The following is a 19,074-nucleotide window of genomic DNA, read 5'->3' as shown; positions in this document are numbered from 1 at the left end:
TGGTTGATGTAGTCTTGCGTGCCGAATGCATAGATTAGTGTGTTGTCCAAATAGAATATAGCCCGTATTATTTTTCCGCGCGTGTTCGTATAGCCCGAATGCCGTATTAGAAATGCCCATGTTTTAGGAACCATTTTTCCATGCATTTTAGAGCGGTCAATTGTATTTTTGCGTGTAGGGAATTGCCACTAGTTTATTTTCCCGTATATAGGTTATTTTCTCGCATTTATGTGTGGCTTTATTTTTGTTTTGCAACCCCACATATTTTATATGTTTCCGGGTAGAAAAATCCATGTTTTAGCATTAGAGTAAGTTAGTTCGCGAGATATTTTGCCATGTTGCCCTTTTGTTTAATTCGTAGGATTTGTTCAGTGCTTCGTTTGATGGAGTTGTCAACTAGGGAGTTGTTCTTGAGTGTTTAGACTAGCCCCTGGTATTTTTAGTTGCAATAGAAATGCATGTTTAGGTGTGGTTTGATTGCCCTCAAGTTGCTAGAAATAGTGCTGTTTTGGACGTGCTGAAATATTTCTAAGTCTGGAATCTGTTATTTTTTGTATTTGTTTTGTTTTCTTCTATCTTCTGATCTGTAGCTCTTTTGAGGTTGGTCCAATGGAGTTAGTTGTACCCCTTGTGTTTCTCTAGCATACTGTAAATTTTGATTCCATTTGGAGACCTTTAGCTATAGGTTTTTCTGCTGTCAATATTGCTTCAGATCGAAAACTGCACTTTCATTAGGTGTAATTTTCACTAAGTCCGAAATAGTGAGTGGGATGCCTTTTTGTGACTTCTTTCCCTAGCGATCCATGATGCCATGCTAGTTGTTGTTAGTTGTTTGTAGTAGTGCTTCTTTCCTTCTTCCGTGCCATGCCTTGCTTGAGCATATCGGAGTTGTGTAGCCGTAGTTGTGGTGCGTAGAAAATGCTATGTGGCTGATTTTGGCAGATTGTAGTGATTTCTTGTTTTGCTCGTAGTTTTTGAACCGTAGCTCCGATTTGATCATGTCCTATATGAAACTTGCTTAGAATCTCGTGTAGTTTCATTTTCTCTTGCTGGTTGTATGTTTTGAAGTGCTCGTGACCGTCGTTGCACACATATTGCATTCATGCCATCATATCTTGCGGTGCTTGTATCTTTTGAGCCGTAGCTCCGTTGGAGATGTTCTTTATGTGTAGATTGCTTGAAATGACGCGTAGAATCACGTGAACCTATTTTTTTGCTGTTTAACAACCAATTAAATGTGTTAGTTCAGATCTGGACAGAATTGTAAATTAACATGTGATGTCGTTTCGGAGATGCTATATGTCATTTCCGACCTCATTTAAAATGTCTAGATAGGTAGACTAATTACGCTTCACCTCTTGCCATGTTTAACCACATTTAATATTGTCGTGTATCTAATCGGGATAGAACTAAATCACTAGTGGGGACAGGGCCTATAGCCCCGGCCCGTAAGGGGCTTTAGTCCCGGTTCACCAACCGGGACTAAAGGGGCGGGACTAAAGGCCTAACCTTTTCGTCCCGGCCCTCTTACAAGCCGGGACTAAAGGTGCTCCACGTGGGCGCCTCGTAGCGCCCCACGGGCATGACCTTTAGTCCCGGTTCGTTACACGGGCCGGGACTAAAGATTTTCAGATTTTGCTGGTTTTTGGATATTTTTTTTGAATGAAATTATTTTTGGGTTTTAGGGGTTTTAGGGTTTAGGTGATCGGGAGATTAACGTGATGCCTCGTTTGGTGTTCGGGAATTAGTTTTCATATAATTTAAATAGAAATAATTATGCGTATACATATAAGATTAACTTATCTTACAAGCGAGCATATATATACAATTATATGCAGATCTGAATTATCGGGACTAGAGCCCGTCTATTCGATTACATGGACGAACATTAGTAATGGCCCCTATTTACACTAAATCGTCCTTTGTCATCTATAGCTTCCGTCCTCAGAAATCCCGCGAGCTCCTCTGCAACAGCAATCGCGCGTTGCTCTGGTAGGACCTTCGTCCTCATGGCCGTGTGCTATATAAGAAGAGGAGATGAATATGAATATCAATCATGATAAAAAAGAATGACGGGTAAAAATAGAGGTGTGAATGTTCATTGCTTACGTCGAATCTGTGATCCTTGAGCTCAGAGGTAAACGTGCGAATGGTCTCGCAAACATAGTATCCGCATAGATGCGTTCCCCGTGGCTGCTGGTCGCACTTTACGAGAATAGAATATATATAATCAAAATAATAATCTAGCATCATAAATGTATTGAAAATTAATAGAAGTATATCATACTACTACTTACCTGAGCCGCTCTAAAGGTCAGCTTCTCAGGAAATTTACCGGGAGTCACGCACTTGAACCGCTTCCAAACCCTGCCCGATAAGGATAATGATTTGCTAAGTTTTTCATTAATTGATATATCAGAAAATCATCGAAAGAGACCGATAGAGCACAAGAATGATTAAAATTACCCTTGGAGCATGTCCTGCAGGCTTTGGAACTGTTCCAAGGGTCTCGATAATGGGTCGAAGGCATCAATTCTTCCCTTATCAATTTGAATGTCCAACAGAATCCAATAGAAGCTGCATATGCATATATATATATATATATATATATATATGTGTGTGTGTGTGTGTGTGTGTGTGTGTGTGAGTAACTTATCAGTTACACTTATAAGTGAATGGACACAACAGAGTAAAGACCCTCACTTGATGTTGTATGGAAACAGTATGTGGTCACAGAAATTTTGATCTGTTAAAAACCTTAGAAGGTTTTCCTCCATCTCCTTGGGATAACTAGTTAGCGTCGCTATATGTATTTTATCTGGGTCAATAAACCCAATATTTATGATGCTCTTACTTTTCCACTCCAGAATCTTCATTCTGCATAATAGAGTACAAGTTATATATAGACAATGAATTGAAATAACTAAACAAGTTATATGTAGACAACGAATTGAAAAACTTACAGACAATAGCAACTCATAAGCGATTTGTCGAGGGCGTCGCCATTGTACATCTGGAAGAGTTCATCAAAGTCGATATGGATTTCATCGGGGCGGCCGTAGTACTCCTGTGGGACACTCAGCACGATCATCGTTCTCCCATTCTTTGATTCACTTAAGTACCATTTATGCAAGTAACGCATATTTGTTGGGAGATCATCTTTGCTGACCAAAGGCTCACCCATGACAAACTTTGGCTTAGGGGCTACCACAGCCTTGGGTATCTTGTCGTTTTGGGAAGACAGCAATTATTCAACCGAGATATCACATGCAACCGCCAACTCCTTTGCTCTTTCTAAAGCTAGCCCCTGCACCGGAGGGGGAACATTCTCGGTTAACACCTTGAGGGGTGGGATAGACTGTTTGGCCTGTTGTCCAAGCTGAGGAACGTCTGATTTTTTCTTGCTTGTAGTTGAACTGCTCTTTTTCACTTCCTTCTGCAATGTGCGTGTATAGTCATCAGGCTTATGGTGTAAGTCATAAGGTCTGATAGGAAGATTAGCATGACGTACCTTTGGGAGGGGCGAATGTTTGCGCTTTGGGGTGCTCTGTGGCTTAGGAATCGTCGGCGGAGCGTTCTTGGTGGCACGCTCCCGCTTAGTATCCGGAGCGGGCGGCGGCGGAGACGGACGACCCAAGTCCGGCGGCGGTGATCGAGATCTGCTCTTTTTCACTTCCTTCTGCAATGTGCGTGTATAGTCATCAGGCTTATGGTGTAAGTCATACTGTGATGGAAGGGTCGTGAAGTATTTTGCAAATACTATTTGCTTCTAGGTGTATTCCGGGCGGGGCTCGGGTTCCTTCTTTTTCATCTGCGCATCATGATGTTCCTTTGCTATCCTGGCGTTTTCCTCGGGGGTACGATCATAAGGTCCGATAGGAAGATTAGCATGACATACCTTTGGGAGGGGCGACCGTTTGCGCTTTGGGGTGCTCTGTGGCTTAGGAATCGTCGGCGGAGCGTTCTTGGTGGCACGCTCCCGCTTTGTATCCGTGGCAGGCTCAGGCTTTGTATCCGGAGCGTGCCGCGGCGTTGCGTTCTTGGTGGCACGCTCCCGCTTTGTATCCGTGGCAAGCTCAGGCTTTGTATCCTGAGCGGGCGGCGGCGGAGCGTTCTTGGTGGCACGCTCCCGCTTTGTATCCGTGGCAGGCTCAGGCTTTGTATCCGGAGCGGGCGGCGGAGGAGCGTTCTTGGTGGCACGCTCCCGCTTTGTATCCGTGGCAGGCTCAGGGATTGTATCCGGAGCGGGCGGCGGGGAGCGTTCTTGGTGGCACGCTCCCGCTTTGTATCCGTGGCAGGCTCAGGGTTTGTATCCGGAGCGGGCGGCGGCGGAGCGTTCTTGGTGGCACGCTCCCGCTTTGTATCCGTGGTAGGCTCAGGGTTTGTATCCGGAGCGGGCAGCGGCGGAGCGTTCTTGGTGGCACGCTCCCGCATTGTATCCGTAGCAGGCTCAGGGTTTGTATCCGGAGCGGGCAGCGGCGGAGCGTTCTTGGTGGCACGCTCCCGCTTTGTATCCGTGGCAGGCTCAGGGTTTGTATCCGGAACGGGCAGCGGCGGAGACGGACGACCCAAGTCCGGTGGGGGTGATCGAGATGGACTCGTGTTGTGTTGCCGACGTCATGTGGAGGGCTTGGAGGTAATGAAGGTGTAGGTGACCTACGACGACTCGGAGGCGGTGTTGTCCTTGGGGCCGAGCCTGGAAGCTTGATGTAGTTCTTGTCCCATAGGATGACTCCAGCCAGTACTTCTCCGAGTGTCCTCTCATCTTCGGGTCCAGCTATGTCGAGCTCCATATCATTAAACCCCGTCATGATTTCATCCACCCCGACTTTAGCAAAGCCAGCTCGAATCTCACGGCCATGCCAGCGTGCATTAGGGCCAGAAGGTAAAGCTTGTCCGACGGCCACCTTCATGGATATGTTCTTGAATTTCTGATGAAGTTCACATGATGTTGAATCCTTGATTCCATCCACGGGGTAGCCGGGACCGCCCTCTATCATTCTTCATTCATCGTCGGGCGGGGCCTCAGATTCAGCCACGCTGCTTTTCCGCTTAGATGGGGCGCCGGTAATATCAAGTGCGGGATCTTCCTGGCGCGGTACTCCTCTAAGCTCATCAATTTGCTTCTGTTGCTCGTTAATCCTGGCAAGCAACCGGTTGAACTTGTCATTCTCCTCATCCTGCTGCCGCTTCTTTGCTCTCTCTCGGCTTCTGTAAGTGTCTTGGTCTGTGGCGAACCCAAGCCACCACGGGTAAGATGGACCGAAGCCTCGCGTTCGTCCTCCATGTTCGTCATTGCCGAGGACCAGTGTGAGCAAATCTTTATCTCTATCTGCAGTGAACTTTCTTTGTCCCTCCTTAATTTCTTTCACTATCTTTTTCCAATTCTCCCTGGGTATCCTAAGATTGTCATTGCAGATGAGGTCCCCTGTTTTTTCGTCGTACGACCCACCATGCGCAAGGAACCAAATTCTTGCTCTCAATTCCCACTCATCACGGAGTGGTTCAGGTACGATGTCTTTATCTATCAGATCTTGCTCTTTCTTTTCCCACTTTGGGATGGCAGTCTCATAGCCCCCTGGCCCTAGCTTGTGGTGATATTTCTTCTTGTCGGCATTTATCTTGTTCGTTTCTGATAATGCCTGGGCATCTTCTGATTCCTTGTACTCTTGAAATTCCTTCCAGTGATTCGCCTGCTTGGCTAGATACCCCTCGAATACTGGCACTTTCTTTGTCTTCAGATAGTTTTTCCATAGCTTCTTCTTTCAGCTACGGAACAGTTCGGCCATCTTCTTTAGAGTCCACTGCTTGACTTTGGCCCTCAGTTTGTCTGCGGCGTCTTCATTCTCACATTCTCGTAGGTTGAAATGTGACATGAGATCATTCCAAAGATTATCTTTGTACCTTTCGGCGACATAGTCACTATCGGCTGCCCCTTTGCGCTTGTTCCACTCCCGAACGCTGATCGGGACGTGATCCCTAACGAGAACTCCGCATTGCTTCTTGAATGTGTCAGCAGCATTCTTAGGAAGCTTGGATTCGCCCGGGTCCCTTTAGTCCCGGGTGGAGCCACGACCCGGGACTAAAGACCCTTTTTCGGCTGACCAGAAGGCGGGAAGCAGGGGCCTTTAGTCCCGGGGCGTGGCTCGATCCGGGACTAAAGACCCCCTTTAGTCCCGGGTGGAGCCACGGCCCGGGACTAAAGGGGGCCTTTAGTCCCGGGGCGTGGAAAGAACCGGGACTAAAGTTTTGCCTATATAAACCCTCGCCCCTGCCCACCATATCCCCTGTTTTTTGCTTGTTGAAGTGTGACCATGCCATGCTCTTCCCACTCTAGTTCATGCACATGACGTGTTCGATGAAATGCCCGAGCCACTCTACTTAAGCTTTCTCCTCTCCAATCTCGACCTCCAAGCTCCATTTTCCTTAATATTTGTCTAGGTTTGGCCGTGCACCAACTGCTAGCACCACCATCGTGAGCCTCTTGTTCTTATCTTCTTTTTAAAATCAAAAAAATCTTACTTGTATGATTTAGATACATACTTGTATAAATTACTCACTTTCATTATTTTTTGTTATTATATAGTGCGATGGTTTTGGTATCCGCCTCCGTCGGCCCTCGTCCTGTCTATGATTCGGATGTGGTATATATTATCTTTTATAACTATTTGTTTTATTTAGTGTTTATGACAATTATGACGACCAATGTGACATATATTTTTATAATCTAGGAGGTATGTGAACCGGAAATTCCAACCCACATAAAAATTCTTGTCGAGAAGTTAAATTTGGTTGAAAAAGAAAAGAAATACTTGAAGAAAAAATTGAAAATAATTGAGGATAAGAATATGGAACTGGAGTTGCATGTCGCCGATGTCATCGATGATCGCAAGATGAAGATCGATGCGATGCGGTTGAAGATGGATGCAATGCTCTTGAAGATGGATGAAATGCGCTTGAAGATTAGGAATATTAGAAAATATGCCATTGATAAAGAGGCTTGGTATTATTATGTTGTTGGGTCAATTGTTACCTTAGTTGCGATTTTGATCGCGTTTGTTGTTGCATTTAAATGTTTTACATAGTTGTATGTTGTTTTATGAGAGAACTTTATGTATTTATTTTTTGCAATTCGTGTACAAAACGGACAATCTCTCTCGAAGTATCAGGGTTTCGAACGAGAACTCATCTCTTACAAAGGGATTTCATTTTTGTTAACTTATTTGAACTCCATACTTTTTGTGTGTTCAAAATGCACCATTCAAAGGCACAGCACAAAATTTCAACAATTTCTGACTTCATTTGGTATATTTCGTGGATTTACTTATTTTTTTGAGCTAGTTGACCCTGAAATTGAAAAGCACTACAAATGAACTCTGAAAATGTTGAAAGTTGGCATGCTATCATCATTTCACCCACATAGTATGTGTTAAAAAGTTGAGAGGGCTACGACAAAAACTGGATGCACTTCGTGTACAAAACGGACAATCTCTCTCGAAGTATCAGGGTTTCGAATGAGAATTCATCTCTTACAAAGGGATTTCATTTTTGTGAACTTATTTGAACTCCATACTTTTTGTGTGTTCGAAATGCACCATTCAAAGGCACAACAGAAAATTTCAACAATTTCTGACTTCATTTGGTATATTTCGTGGATTTACTTATTTTTTTTGAGCTAGTTGACCCTGAAATTGAAAAGCACTACAAATGAACTCTGAAAATGTTGAAAGTTGGCATGCTATCATCATTTCACCCACATAGCATGTGTTAAAAAGTTGAGAGGGCTACGACAAAAACTGGATGCACTTCGTGTACAAAACGGGCAATCTCTCCCGAAGTATCAGGGTTTCCAACGAGAACTCATCTCGTACAAAGGGATTTCATTTTTGTGAACTTATTTGAACTCCATACTTTTTGTGTGTTCAAAATGCACCATTCAAAGGCACAGTACAAAATTTCAACAATTTCTAACTTCATTTGGTATATTTCATGGATTTACTTATTTTTTTGAGCTAGTTGACCCTGAAATTGAAAAGCACTACAAATGAACTCTGAAAATGTTGAAAGTTGGCATGCTATCATCATTTCACCCACATAGCATGTGTTAAAAAGTTGAGAGGGCTACGACAAAAACTGCATGCACTTCGTGTACAAAACGGACAATCTCTCTCGAAGTATCAGGGTTTCGAACGAGAACTCATCTCTTACAAAAGGGATTTCATTTTTGTGAACTTATTTGAACTCCATACTTTTAGTGTGTTCAAAATGCACCATTCAAAGGAACAGCACAAAATTTCAACAATTTCTGACTTCATTTGGTATATTTCGTGGATTTACTTATTTTTTTGAGCTAGTTGACCCTGAAATTGAAAAGCACTACAAATGAACTCTGAAAATGTTGAAAGTTGGCATGCTATCATCATTTCACCCACATAGCATGTGTTAAAAAGTTGAGAGGGCTACGACAAAAACTGGATAGACTTCGTGTACAAAACGGACAATCTCTCTCGAAGTATTAGGGTTTCGAACGAGAACTCATCTCTTACATGGATAATATAAAAATGAAAAGTGTTTGAAATTTAGTACGTTCCATACATGCATTACATAAAAGGTTTAATACATTATTACATTATTGCACCAATATTCCTATCTATTATTTCTGTTTTCTTCTGGGTCGTAGCCATGGAGAATCTTCATCATTCAGTAGGATGCTTGGGTCAGTTTTCACTTTGAAGGGCGGAATTTCATGAAAGTTATTATAATCTTCTGACATGTCTGTCTTGTCATCTACTCCCACAATGTTTCTTTTCCCTGAAAGAACTATGTGGCGTTTTGGCTCATCGGATGATATCTTCTTTTGCTGATTTCTTTTTCTCGTTAATGTAGACATGTCCTTCACATAGAAAACCTGAGCGACATCATTGGCTAGGACAAATGGTTCGTCCATGTACGCAAGATTGTTAAGATCCACTGTTGTCATGCCGTACTTTTGGTCTACAACTACCCCGCCTCCTGTCAGCTTCACCCATTTGCACCGAAATAAAGGGATCATAAAAGTAGGTCCATAGTCAAGTTCCCATATCTCCTCTATGTACCCGTAATATGTTTCCAAACAGTGCCCATTCTCGTCTGTTGCATCAAAGCGGACACCACTATTTTGGTTGGTGCCCTTTTTATCTTGGGCAACTGTGTAAAATGTATTCCCATTTATCTCATACCCTTGGAAAGTACATATAGTCGAAGATGGTGGCCTGGCCAAACAGTACAGCTCATCTCCAACGGTGTCGTCATTCATGAGATGTGTCTGCAACCAACTGTCGAAAGTCTTCTCGTGTTCCCCTTTAATCCAAGAGTCAGCCTTCCCCGGGTTTTCAGAGCGTAGAATATTCTTGTGTCTCATGATATACGGAGCCACCACGGTGGAATTGTGTAGAACTGTGTAGTGTGCTTGAGAGAAAGAATGCCCGTCCATACATACTTTTGCTTTCCTTCCTAGTGTGCCTTTTCCTGTCAGCCTACCCTCATACCGAGATTCAGGAACACCAATCGGCTTAAGGTCAGGAAGAAAGTCCACACAAAACTCAATGACCTCCTCTGTTCCATAGCCCTTGGAGATGCTTCCTTCGGGCCTAGCACGGTTACGAACATATTTCTTTAAGACTCCCATGAACCTCTCGAAGGGGAACATATATTGTAGAAACAACGGACCGAGAATTCTAATCTCTTCGACTAGGTGAACTAGGAGGTGTGTCATTATATTGAAGAAGGATGGCGGGAACAACAACTCAAAGCTGACCAGACATTGGACCAAACATATAGCCACCACCATGCTTGTTCGCATCGGCTGCATCTCGAAAAGAATGCACGCCTTCTCTGTAAGCGGTTGTGCATCGATCACCGTACATCCATGGATGACTCATCTGTGTTATACGACAGTATATCAAATACAATCACGATCCTAAAAATTACTACCGCACCGTCTAAACGAGGAAATATAGTTGCTATCCTTTTAGAATAAGTAGAAATAAAGAGGAAGAGGTTTAAGCATGGCTCAGGCATCTCATATCGTAGTTGTGTTCGGTGAACTGAAGCGGCATCGCTCTAACACACATTTCAACAAACACCTCTAGTGCATAAAAAAAAGTGGAGAGCAAGCACCCAGCCACAATCCTCCATCCAAGAAAAATGCAAGGAAGAGGGGAGAGGGGGGCTGTGCTATATATAGGCAGAGGACTTTAGTCCCGGTTTGAGACACAAACCGGGACTAAAGGTGGCGCACATGCGGGCTACCCACCGCGTAGCCCTTTAGTCCCGGTTTGGGACACGAACCGGGACTAAAGGCTCCTTACGGGCCGGGACTAAAGCCTCGAGGGAGGCATTGAGAATTGGGGCGACGTGGCCGGGCCTTTAGTCCCGGCCCAGAGGCAGGCCGGGACTAAAGGGTCCAGGCCAAAGGCCCGTTTTCCACTAGTGAATAATTAACGTGGAGTTTCGTCAATGTGCAACTCGTTGCATATTGAACTCTACTTAATGTGTAGTGTTTGTTTGTCGTGAATTGTCATGCCGTGACTTGCATGTTTTTAGCTGCTCATGCATCATTTGTGTTGTGCATCGTGTGGTGAATTCCGTGTGTTGATTTGTGTTTCCGGTTTGCTTCGTCTCGATAGAGTTCCGGAGCGTGCCGGATTGTCACGGAGTCATTCTTCTTCCAAGCGGGATCTCAGGCAAGATGACCATTTCCCCAGATACCATTACTATCATTACCATGCTAGTTTTATCGCTTCTATCGATTATGTCTCGTTGCCTACCACCTGTTAAATATCAGCCTCTCAACAATGCCATGTTAACCTTCACCTGTTCGACCTAGCAAACCACTGATTGGCTATGTTACCGCTTGCTTAACCTTGTGTTAGCGTTGCTAGTTGCAGGTGCAGATGCTTCCATGCGAAAGCATGGGTTCCTTGTCATATCACCATATTTAAATGCTATTTAACTTAATGCACCTATACACTTGGTAAAAGGTGGAAGGCTCGGCCTTTCTAGCCTGGTGTTTTGTTCCACCTTTGCCCCCTTAGTTTCCGACTACCGGTGTTATGTTCCATAAATGAGCGCTCCTAACACGATCGGGGTTGTTATGGGGACTCCCTTGATAATTCGTTTAGATTAAGAATGGTCTGGCAAGGCCCAACTTTGGTAGTACATTTGCCTAATAACCTAATAATAATGCATAGGGACCCGCCGGCACCCGCAGACTATTTTAATCAACCCCCGGGCCAGTGCTCCTCATGAGTGTTGGTCCCACCTGAGCGATGTCTGGCGCCCCTCTGGTCACCCGGAGGTTTAGAGATCCCAACGTCTAGCTCATCCGTCGTGTCCTGAGAACGAGGTACGCGACTCCTATCGGGATCGCCGACACGTCAGGTGGCCTTGCTGGAGTAGTTTTATCTTTGACGAAATATCTTGTGCATCGGGATTCCGGTGATGTTTTGGGTGATCTCAGAGTTGAGTTTTTCCACTAAGGAATCCGACGAGATCGCGAGCTTCGTGATTGAGGATTTCTATGCGGCTTGTGGTAATTTGTGATGGACTAGTTGGAGCACCCCTGCAGGGTTAAATCTTTTCGAAAAGCCGTGCCCGTGGTTATGTGGCAACGTGGAAGCTTTGTTTAACACTGGTTCTAGATAACTTGAAGTTAACTTAATTAAAACTTGCCAACTGTGTGCGTAACCGTGACTGTCTCTTTCGTGAGTTCCTTCTCCGATCGAGGACATGGTGGGGTTATGTCTGACGTAGGTAGGTGTTCAGGATCATTCATTTGATCATCAGTAGTTCACGTCCGTTATGCGTAGATCATCCCCCCTCTTATTTCTGGTACTCGTAAGTTTAGCCACCAAATATATGCTTAGCCGCTGCTGCAACCTCACCACTTAACCATGCCTCACCCATTAAGCTTTGCTAGTCTTGATACCTTTGGAAATGAGATTGCTGAGTCCCCTGTGGCTCACAGATTACTACAACACCAGTTGCAGGTACAGGTAAAGGTTACTTGACGCGAGCGCGTTGATTGTTCATTTGGAGTTGCTTCTTCTTCTTCTTCTTCATCGATCTAGGATGGGTTCTAGGCCGGCAGCCTGGGATACTAAGGATGGACGTCGTTCTTATTTTTCTCGTTTGTTTTCGTCCGTAGTCGGACCCTGCTCTTACTCTTGATGATTATGTAATGTACTAATGTGACTCTGATGTAACTTGTGGCGAGTGTAAGCCAACTCTATATATATATCTCTTCTTTTCAGTACATGTACTGTGACGATATCCATTCGTGCGACACGATGAGATGCGCTTTATCCCTGACGAGGCCCTCATGCCAAATTGAGGATAGGGTCGCATCTTGGGGCGTGACACGACCCCAATCCAAAAAGAAGGCACAGCAAGCCCGCCGCACGAGGCTGCAGGTGCGACTTCAAGTGGAGGCGACAGAGGCAACCCTCGTGATGGATGCTGCAATGGCAGCCTTGACAAGGACACGACTTTGACATCTTGAGAAACGGTATCGGAGGAAGCCTCCGTGGCCACATAGCTAAGAAGTGGCGAAGGAGGGTGACGAAGGAGTTGTCAAAAGAGCAAACTAGGGTGATCTGAAAGTACTTTTCCCGCAAGGAGGACAAGAAAGAGGACGACGACAGATCTAGATAGCTCAGACAGTGAGCAGACCGTGTCGATCCGTTCGACGTATTCGTTTCCTACTATCGCACGGATGGCAGAAAGGGCAAAGGCAAGGGCAAGGGTGCTTGTGGATGAACTTATTTTATCATATATTTGTTCATAGTTAGTAGAACATGTCAACTTTTTTGTAACAATACGATTACATGTGTTTAGCTACATACGTTGCATGAGAACAATATGGATTTGGGGATTTGGTTTAGTGGATCCGGTTGTGAAGGAGAAGTTTTGTGTTCTGTTTGGTCATTTTTCATGGACGTGTGTGGGCGCATACGCAAGCGTTTAGGGCTGGAATTTTCTACTCATGGTTGTAGATGCTCTTGACTTCGGCTTTCGAGAAGCCGAGCATCTACTCTACTAAACCTTGTACCTGCCATCAACTCCTAGGCAGACTGTCAATCACTCCCTAGATGAAAAAATCACACCCAACCAGATGCACCATATCCGTCCCAAATGTTCACACTCAATGGCACTTCCTATACCGACACATAACTAGGGCGGATAGAGGGGGTGCAGATTCGACCGGATGCGGGAGCCACATTAGACTGATCATAGGGCCCACACGAGACAGGGAGCGACCGATAGTCCGACGGTGCCCCTTCCACTTCGTGTCATGTGACGCCGCTCCGGGGTGCCGCTCGAGGGAGCATGTACGGCTAGTTAAGCCCTGGCCCATTCCCATTCATGTCCTTTCCTCCCACCGACGCCACTGCTCCCATCCCCTCACCATAGGCTATTTCCATGGCCAAGCAAACGATCACCACATACGCCATGTTGACGCGTGAACTTTGGCTGCAGCTCGAGGAGGAGATCCGTGCAAGCTGCGCTGCTCGTATCATAGCTGACCTGCCTCTAGATTCGTCGGAGCCGGGGTTGGAGGAGGAGGGGAAGTACAAGCCGGGGGTGGAGCAGAACCCCCAACCCATGCAGTGAGCGGACCTGGGGGATGACGATGTGGTGGAGCTAGATGAGGAAGCGGAGCCGGCTGCAAGTTCTGTGGAGGACGCCATGGCATAGTTTGAGGTCGTCCGGGCGGAGCAGATGGCGGAGCAGACAAACATCCTCGAGTCCATCCAGGATAAGGCCTATGCGGAGGCCAACCGATGCTTCATCCGGCTGTAGAGGGCAGAGATCGAAGAGCTCTTTTCGCCTAGTTCCTATGACAATGTGACGGAGCTACCGCATGCGGAATAGCTGCTGCAGGCTGCAGTTACCCATCCATCCAGAGTCGGACACGAAGATCGTGGACATCTCCAACTATAAATATTAAGTAGGTTTTTAATCCATTTGGTTTGTGTGGATTTAAGATATGAGGCTTGATGTGCATGAATGCAGCGGATGATTTTTATGCGACATTCGCTCACTATGCACAAACGCTTCCGGACGCATTCATGGGTATTTAGGATGCCAATTTTGATACTTGTTGTTGTTGTAGATGCTCTTAAGAGGAGCGGACAATTACGGAATTCCTTTTATTCTGAACGTTATTGCAGCTACGAACCGCATGTTCTTTTGATAGGAGTACGTGGTAACGTCGTACCCTGAAGGAGCAGGTTTGAATGAGTGAAGTCTGTTTTAAACCCTAAGGTTGTAAAGGACCACCCAAATGGACTCCAACCTTCGAATCCCTGAAGTCGATACCCTGTAATCGTCCATCCCGATCAATTTAGACCCTAAATCCGTCTGGCGTACCGGGAAGAAGATAATCCTGGCCACGATAAATTGCGACTCTCACTGACTAAGTTGGCCCACCTGTCATATTTATCGTCTATCCCAGCCATCCCCTCTTAAGCTAGCACACACGGGAAGAAGGCCACGATGGCTGAGGATAATATTTCGACGCGGTAGACTAAAAATGATGGAGAAGTTGACCGCGCATGGAACAACAGAGAGGTTTCAGGGGCTGCGAAGCTACTCCCTCGACGGGCCATTTCCTTCCGTCCCTCCGCAGGCGTCCTGAAATTGTGAGAAAATTGTCAACGCCGACGCTCATCTATGTGTGTATGATCGATTGGCTATTACGGTTCGGCTTTGCTTTGCACATCGATCACACAAAAATCAATCAGCCGAAGCCATTGAGCTAGATTTGCACATGAGAAGAAATCATGGACGTGGTGACACCGAGCGCACGGGCACGTCGCGCCCGTGTCGCGTGGCGCTGGAGACGAACCCGGCGGGCACATATATTCACATTCACATGGAAGCTAGCTAGCTATGCATGGGGCTTCACGGTAGGATGCTAGAGTCTTCCGGAGAACCATAGAGAGTCGAGGTAGACGCGGAACCGGCAAGGCGTAAAGAAGTTGATGAAGAAGATGAATATGACATGTGGTTCATGTGGTCAATGAGAGAAACGAACGATCCCGGTCGGGATTAATTTTCCAAATAGGCCTAGGTTAGGTTTAGGGTTATAATTGACCGTGATCATTAAGTATATGGTATATACTTCAGGGATTTAAAGGTCGGGGTTCATTTACGTCGACCTATACAACCTTGAGGTTTAAAAGAGATTTCACTCTCCGCTCTTTTTTATAACACGTTCCAGGCAGCGGATTGAACTGTTTTAAACTATGTTTAAAATGTCTACAAACGTCTTACATCTTATAAAAGTAAATTTGGGGGGGGGGGGTACTTCTGTTTAGGAAGTCATCAAAAAGTACTACTTGATGAAGGATTGTGGTCAAACAAACCCAACAATGCTATACATACACAAGTTTACATAGATTTTATAAAAAGGTGGATTTCGATTGGAGATTAAGGGGACTGAGGGCCCCACCCCTTGAAAAGTTAGAAAAAAAGAATTATAGTCAGCGTATAATCTTATGTAACTCTTTGTATGTCTAGCATTTTTGTAAACAAACCCCTCCTCACCCCTACCACCCTCATCTCTCTCGGAGCCAAATCCTTCCCCTCGGCTGACGCCGCTCGGCTCTTGGACTTTGGTCGGCTCACGACTTCCCTATCAATCAATCAATCAACGATAATAAACAGAGCAACCACGCGTTGGGGTTTCTATTCTCACATTGCTTCCCATCTTCCTCGCGGTACGTCGGTAAGTTTGCCAGTCCATGGTTTCATGGACGCACGACTTCAGAGCTATCCCGTTGCAACACATGGTCTCTTTTGTATAGATCATGAAATGAAACGAAGTACATCGACCAGCTGACAATTGATCTTGCCTCTAGCGTTACATTTTTATTTACTTCCTCATTACACCACTAATTTGGTTGATTGCGCAAAGCAGAAATTTGTCGTAATTGCGTGATCAGGGTATAGTAGTGAAGCAGTGGAGGTGACCGCAAAGCTCACGTCTGCAATGTATTTGTATAGTTCACTCGGTCTTGCCGGTGACCATGGAGATGCCGGTGTTGCGACCGAACCTGGAGACGGCGCAGTCAGAAGCAAAGATGTCGGAGGAGACATAGTTCGGCGCGCCGCCCATGATGGGCATGCTGGCGCGCACACTCATCCCGTTCACGTAGTCGGAGCGGTAGGTCTGGCCGAGCACGCCGTGAACGTCGTCGGTGAGGTCGTGGAACTTGAACCCGATGTCCAGGTGCGCCAGGCTATCGCCTGACCCTGCGACGCCGTAGTTGTGGATGCGTGAGTCCTCCTCGGTGATGGGCACCACGTTGGCCATGATGTCGAACACGCCCCTCAGGTGCACCCTCACCCCGTTGGTGGTCGCCGTCCTCGCGACGGACAGCCCTGGCACCGTGGCGGAGTTCCACAGCGCGCCGGTCTCGATAGGGATCTCGAGGGCCGTGTCGTCGAAGGACATCTCGAGGTGGTCGACGTCGCCGTTCCAGCTGGTGGCCTTCTGGGCTCCAATGAAGAGACGGTGGTGGGCGAAGCGGATGCCGAGGGCTTGGATCCAGGTGAAGTCGCGGCTCATGGAGGGGTTGCGCTTGCCGATGAAGTGGGCGTTGATGTGGAGGTCGGCGTCGGAGACGATGCAGAAGTCCTGATCCTTCTTTCCGTGGAAGTAGAAGTTGTTGCCATCGCCGCCGGTGAAACGCGGGTCACCGCAAGACACGCCCGCGTAGAAGTCGCACACTGGAACCAAGGGACGCATCAAGAGTGAAGTCAATGGCACCACAAACGTACAGAAAAGGCATGATGTCCTCCAAAGTTCAAACTTAAGCCAAAATACGCATGCAAAATCACACCCAATTCAAATGGGACTAAAAGTGTACATATTTACTACAAAGAAAGTAGTGCATGAGTATATACGTATGTTACAACACACCCAAGTTACGGCCTGAAAATCATTCTTGCAATAAGAAAAACCCTAACTTCTTAGCCCCTGCTTTGATCCAAAGGTTGGCCTCTTCGACTATTAGAGCATCGCCAACAGGCGCCCAAAAACTGCTCCGCCCGCTAAAAGATCCGTTTTTTGGGCGCCGGACTGCTCCAGCAGAAGCTGCAAAACACTGCGCGCGCTAAAAACTTTTGGACACATGCTCAAAAACGCTATCGCGCGCAGCATATTTGGTGCGCCGGCTTGCGCGCGCAGCAAACTCTGAGCTGCTGCAGATGGGACCGCTGGATCGGAATGGATTGGGCGCCGCACTAGCGCGCGTCTGTTGGAGATGCTCCGTCCCCGCGCTTCAAAACTGCTACAGTGGCGCGCTAAAAAAATTATTGGACGCGGATTTTTTGCGCTGCCGTTGGAGATGCTCTTATATTAAGCAGGATGTGCGGAGGAACGCTCTTTTGTCAGAACACCCTCGCGTTATGCTCGTTTCTTATTTAATAAATGAGGCAAATTTCTTACCTCCGTTTCAAAAGGAAAGTACATACGTATGTCTTGTGGCTGGGGCACATAAATTTTTCTACGAAAACAAATGTTTGGGATTTGACCATGACAAATTGAACGTCTTATATGATAACTTTAGTGTGACAAGTTTAATTCGCACACACGATAAGTTCAAGCATAAAATACACTGAGCAAAGATTTGTGTGTCAGCTAAACTTGCCACCCTTGCGTCAGTACATTGCCATAAAAACGTTCATAGTAAAAAAACGAAAGTTCGAGCCTTTTCCAGATCATTCTTCTACAAAATTCATTCCTACGAATCGAACTAATAACCATGTAGAAAAATGCTAAAAGATTTCAATACCCCCCAAATTCCCATGAAAAATCCTTTGAATCAAAGAGGCCCACTCACTCTAACCTGAAAAGGAAGTACGTACAGTACATCACATGGATATGTATAAACTTACTGCAGTATGTCTTGCAGCTGGGGCAGAGGACGATGCACTGGTTGGGGCAGCGCTTGTCGCACTTGCCCATGCACCCTGCCTTCTTGCCGTTGGTGTCCTTGCACGACAGCTGCTGGCTCCTCTGCCCGAACTTCCCCGGGGTGATCATGTGGTAGTTGGGCGGCAGCTTCCTCGGCGGCTGGGCCTCGACGCCGGCGGCGGCCGCCAGGGCGCACGCGGCCACCAGAGCGGCCATCGCGGCAACGAGCTGCCGCGCCATGGATCTTCCTTCTTGGTAGATCGTGCACACTGCTGAGATGGGTCGTCCTGTGGTGGTGGTGAGGTGTTTGGCGCATGTGAACGTGGGGATTTATAGGGGAAAGGCCATCATTCTCCCCTGTGGAGGCCATCATTCTCCGGAGACGCTTTGCGTTCACCTGCATGTTTCGTACTAGTACGTGTGACACATCGAAAGCCACAGTGAAAGCATGCATGTATCCCGCCGTTGATCGCGGTTAGGTCAACGAGCCATCAGCCATGCATGTGATGTGATACATATATACTCCCTCTGTCTCTAAATACAAGTCTTTTTCAAGATTTTACTAAAGACTACGTACAAAGCAAAATGAGTGAATATAGGTTTTAAAATATGTCTATATACATCCGTATGTAATCCGTTAGTGTAACTTTTAAAAAAACTTATATTTAGAAACGGAGGGAGTATCTGCCGTTGCATCCTACTGGTAGTATTTGTCTTCGCCAACACAACACGCACACGTCCGTACATGTAGCTCACAACTAGCATCGCAGCCTCGCAGGCCCCATCGGTCCGCAGATCGCAACACGTAGCGCAGGAAGTGCACTTTTTAACATTGATCCATACGTTTTTACATACGCACATACATTCATCTTTACGAATTACGCATGCTCTACTATATGAGCATCATCGAAAGAAATAAACCGACACATCATCTAAAAATTGATCACAAATGCCTTCTTAGTTGACAGAAACGCCTCCTTTTAATTCTTACAGAACCCACATTTTTAGAAGGACTGAAGTAAATTTAAAAAATTGCAAGCATCAGTCCCAAATTTATAATTTAAACACTCATGAGCTAAAGATGGCAGTGCCTCCTAACCATCCAAATA

General features: G+C 46.1%; 1 protein-coding gene across 1 annotated transcript; it reads right to left on the bottom strand.

Moving 5' to 3' along the window:
- Positions 1 to 15,824: 15,824 nt before the first annotated feature.
- Positions 15,825 to 18,264, bottom strand: LOC123440834. The gene is made up of 2 exons (XM_045117382.1): positions 17,947 to 18,264; positions 15,825 to 16,776 (listed from the first exon to the last, which is right to left on the bottom strand). The coding sequence occupies exons 1-2, from the start codon at positions 18,203 to 18,205 to the stop codon at positions 16,052 to 16,054; spliced, it is 984 nt and encodes a 327-aa protein (XP_044973317.1). The 5' UTR covers positions 18,206 to 18,264; the 3' UTR covers positions 15,825 to 16,051.
- Positions 18,265 to 19,074: the final 810 nt, after the last annotated feature.

This window comes from Hordeum vulgare, chromosome 3H (genome assembly GCF_904849725.1).
Source record: "Hordeum vulgare subsp. vulgare chromosome 3H, MorexV3_pseudomolecules_assembly, whole genome shotgun sequence".
Taxonomy (NCBI): Eukaryota; Viridiplantae; Streptophyta; class Magnoliopsida; order Poales; family Poaceae; genus Hordeum; species Hordeum vulgare.
This window is presented reverse-complemented; position numbering and strand designations above follow the sequence as displayed.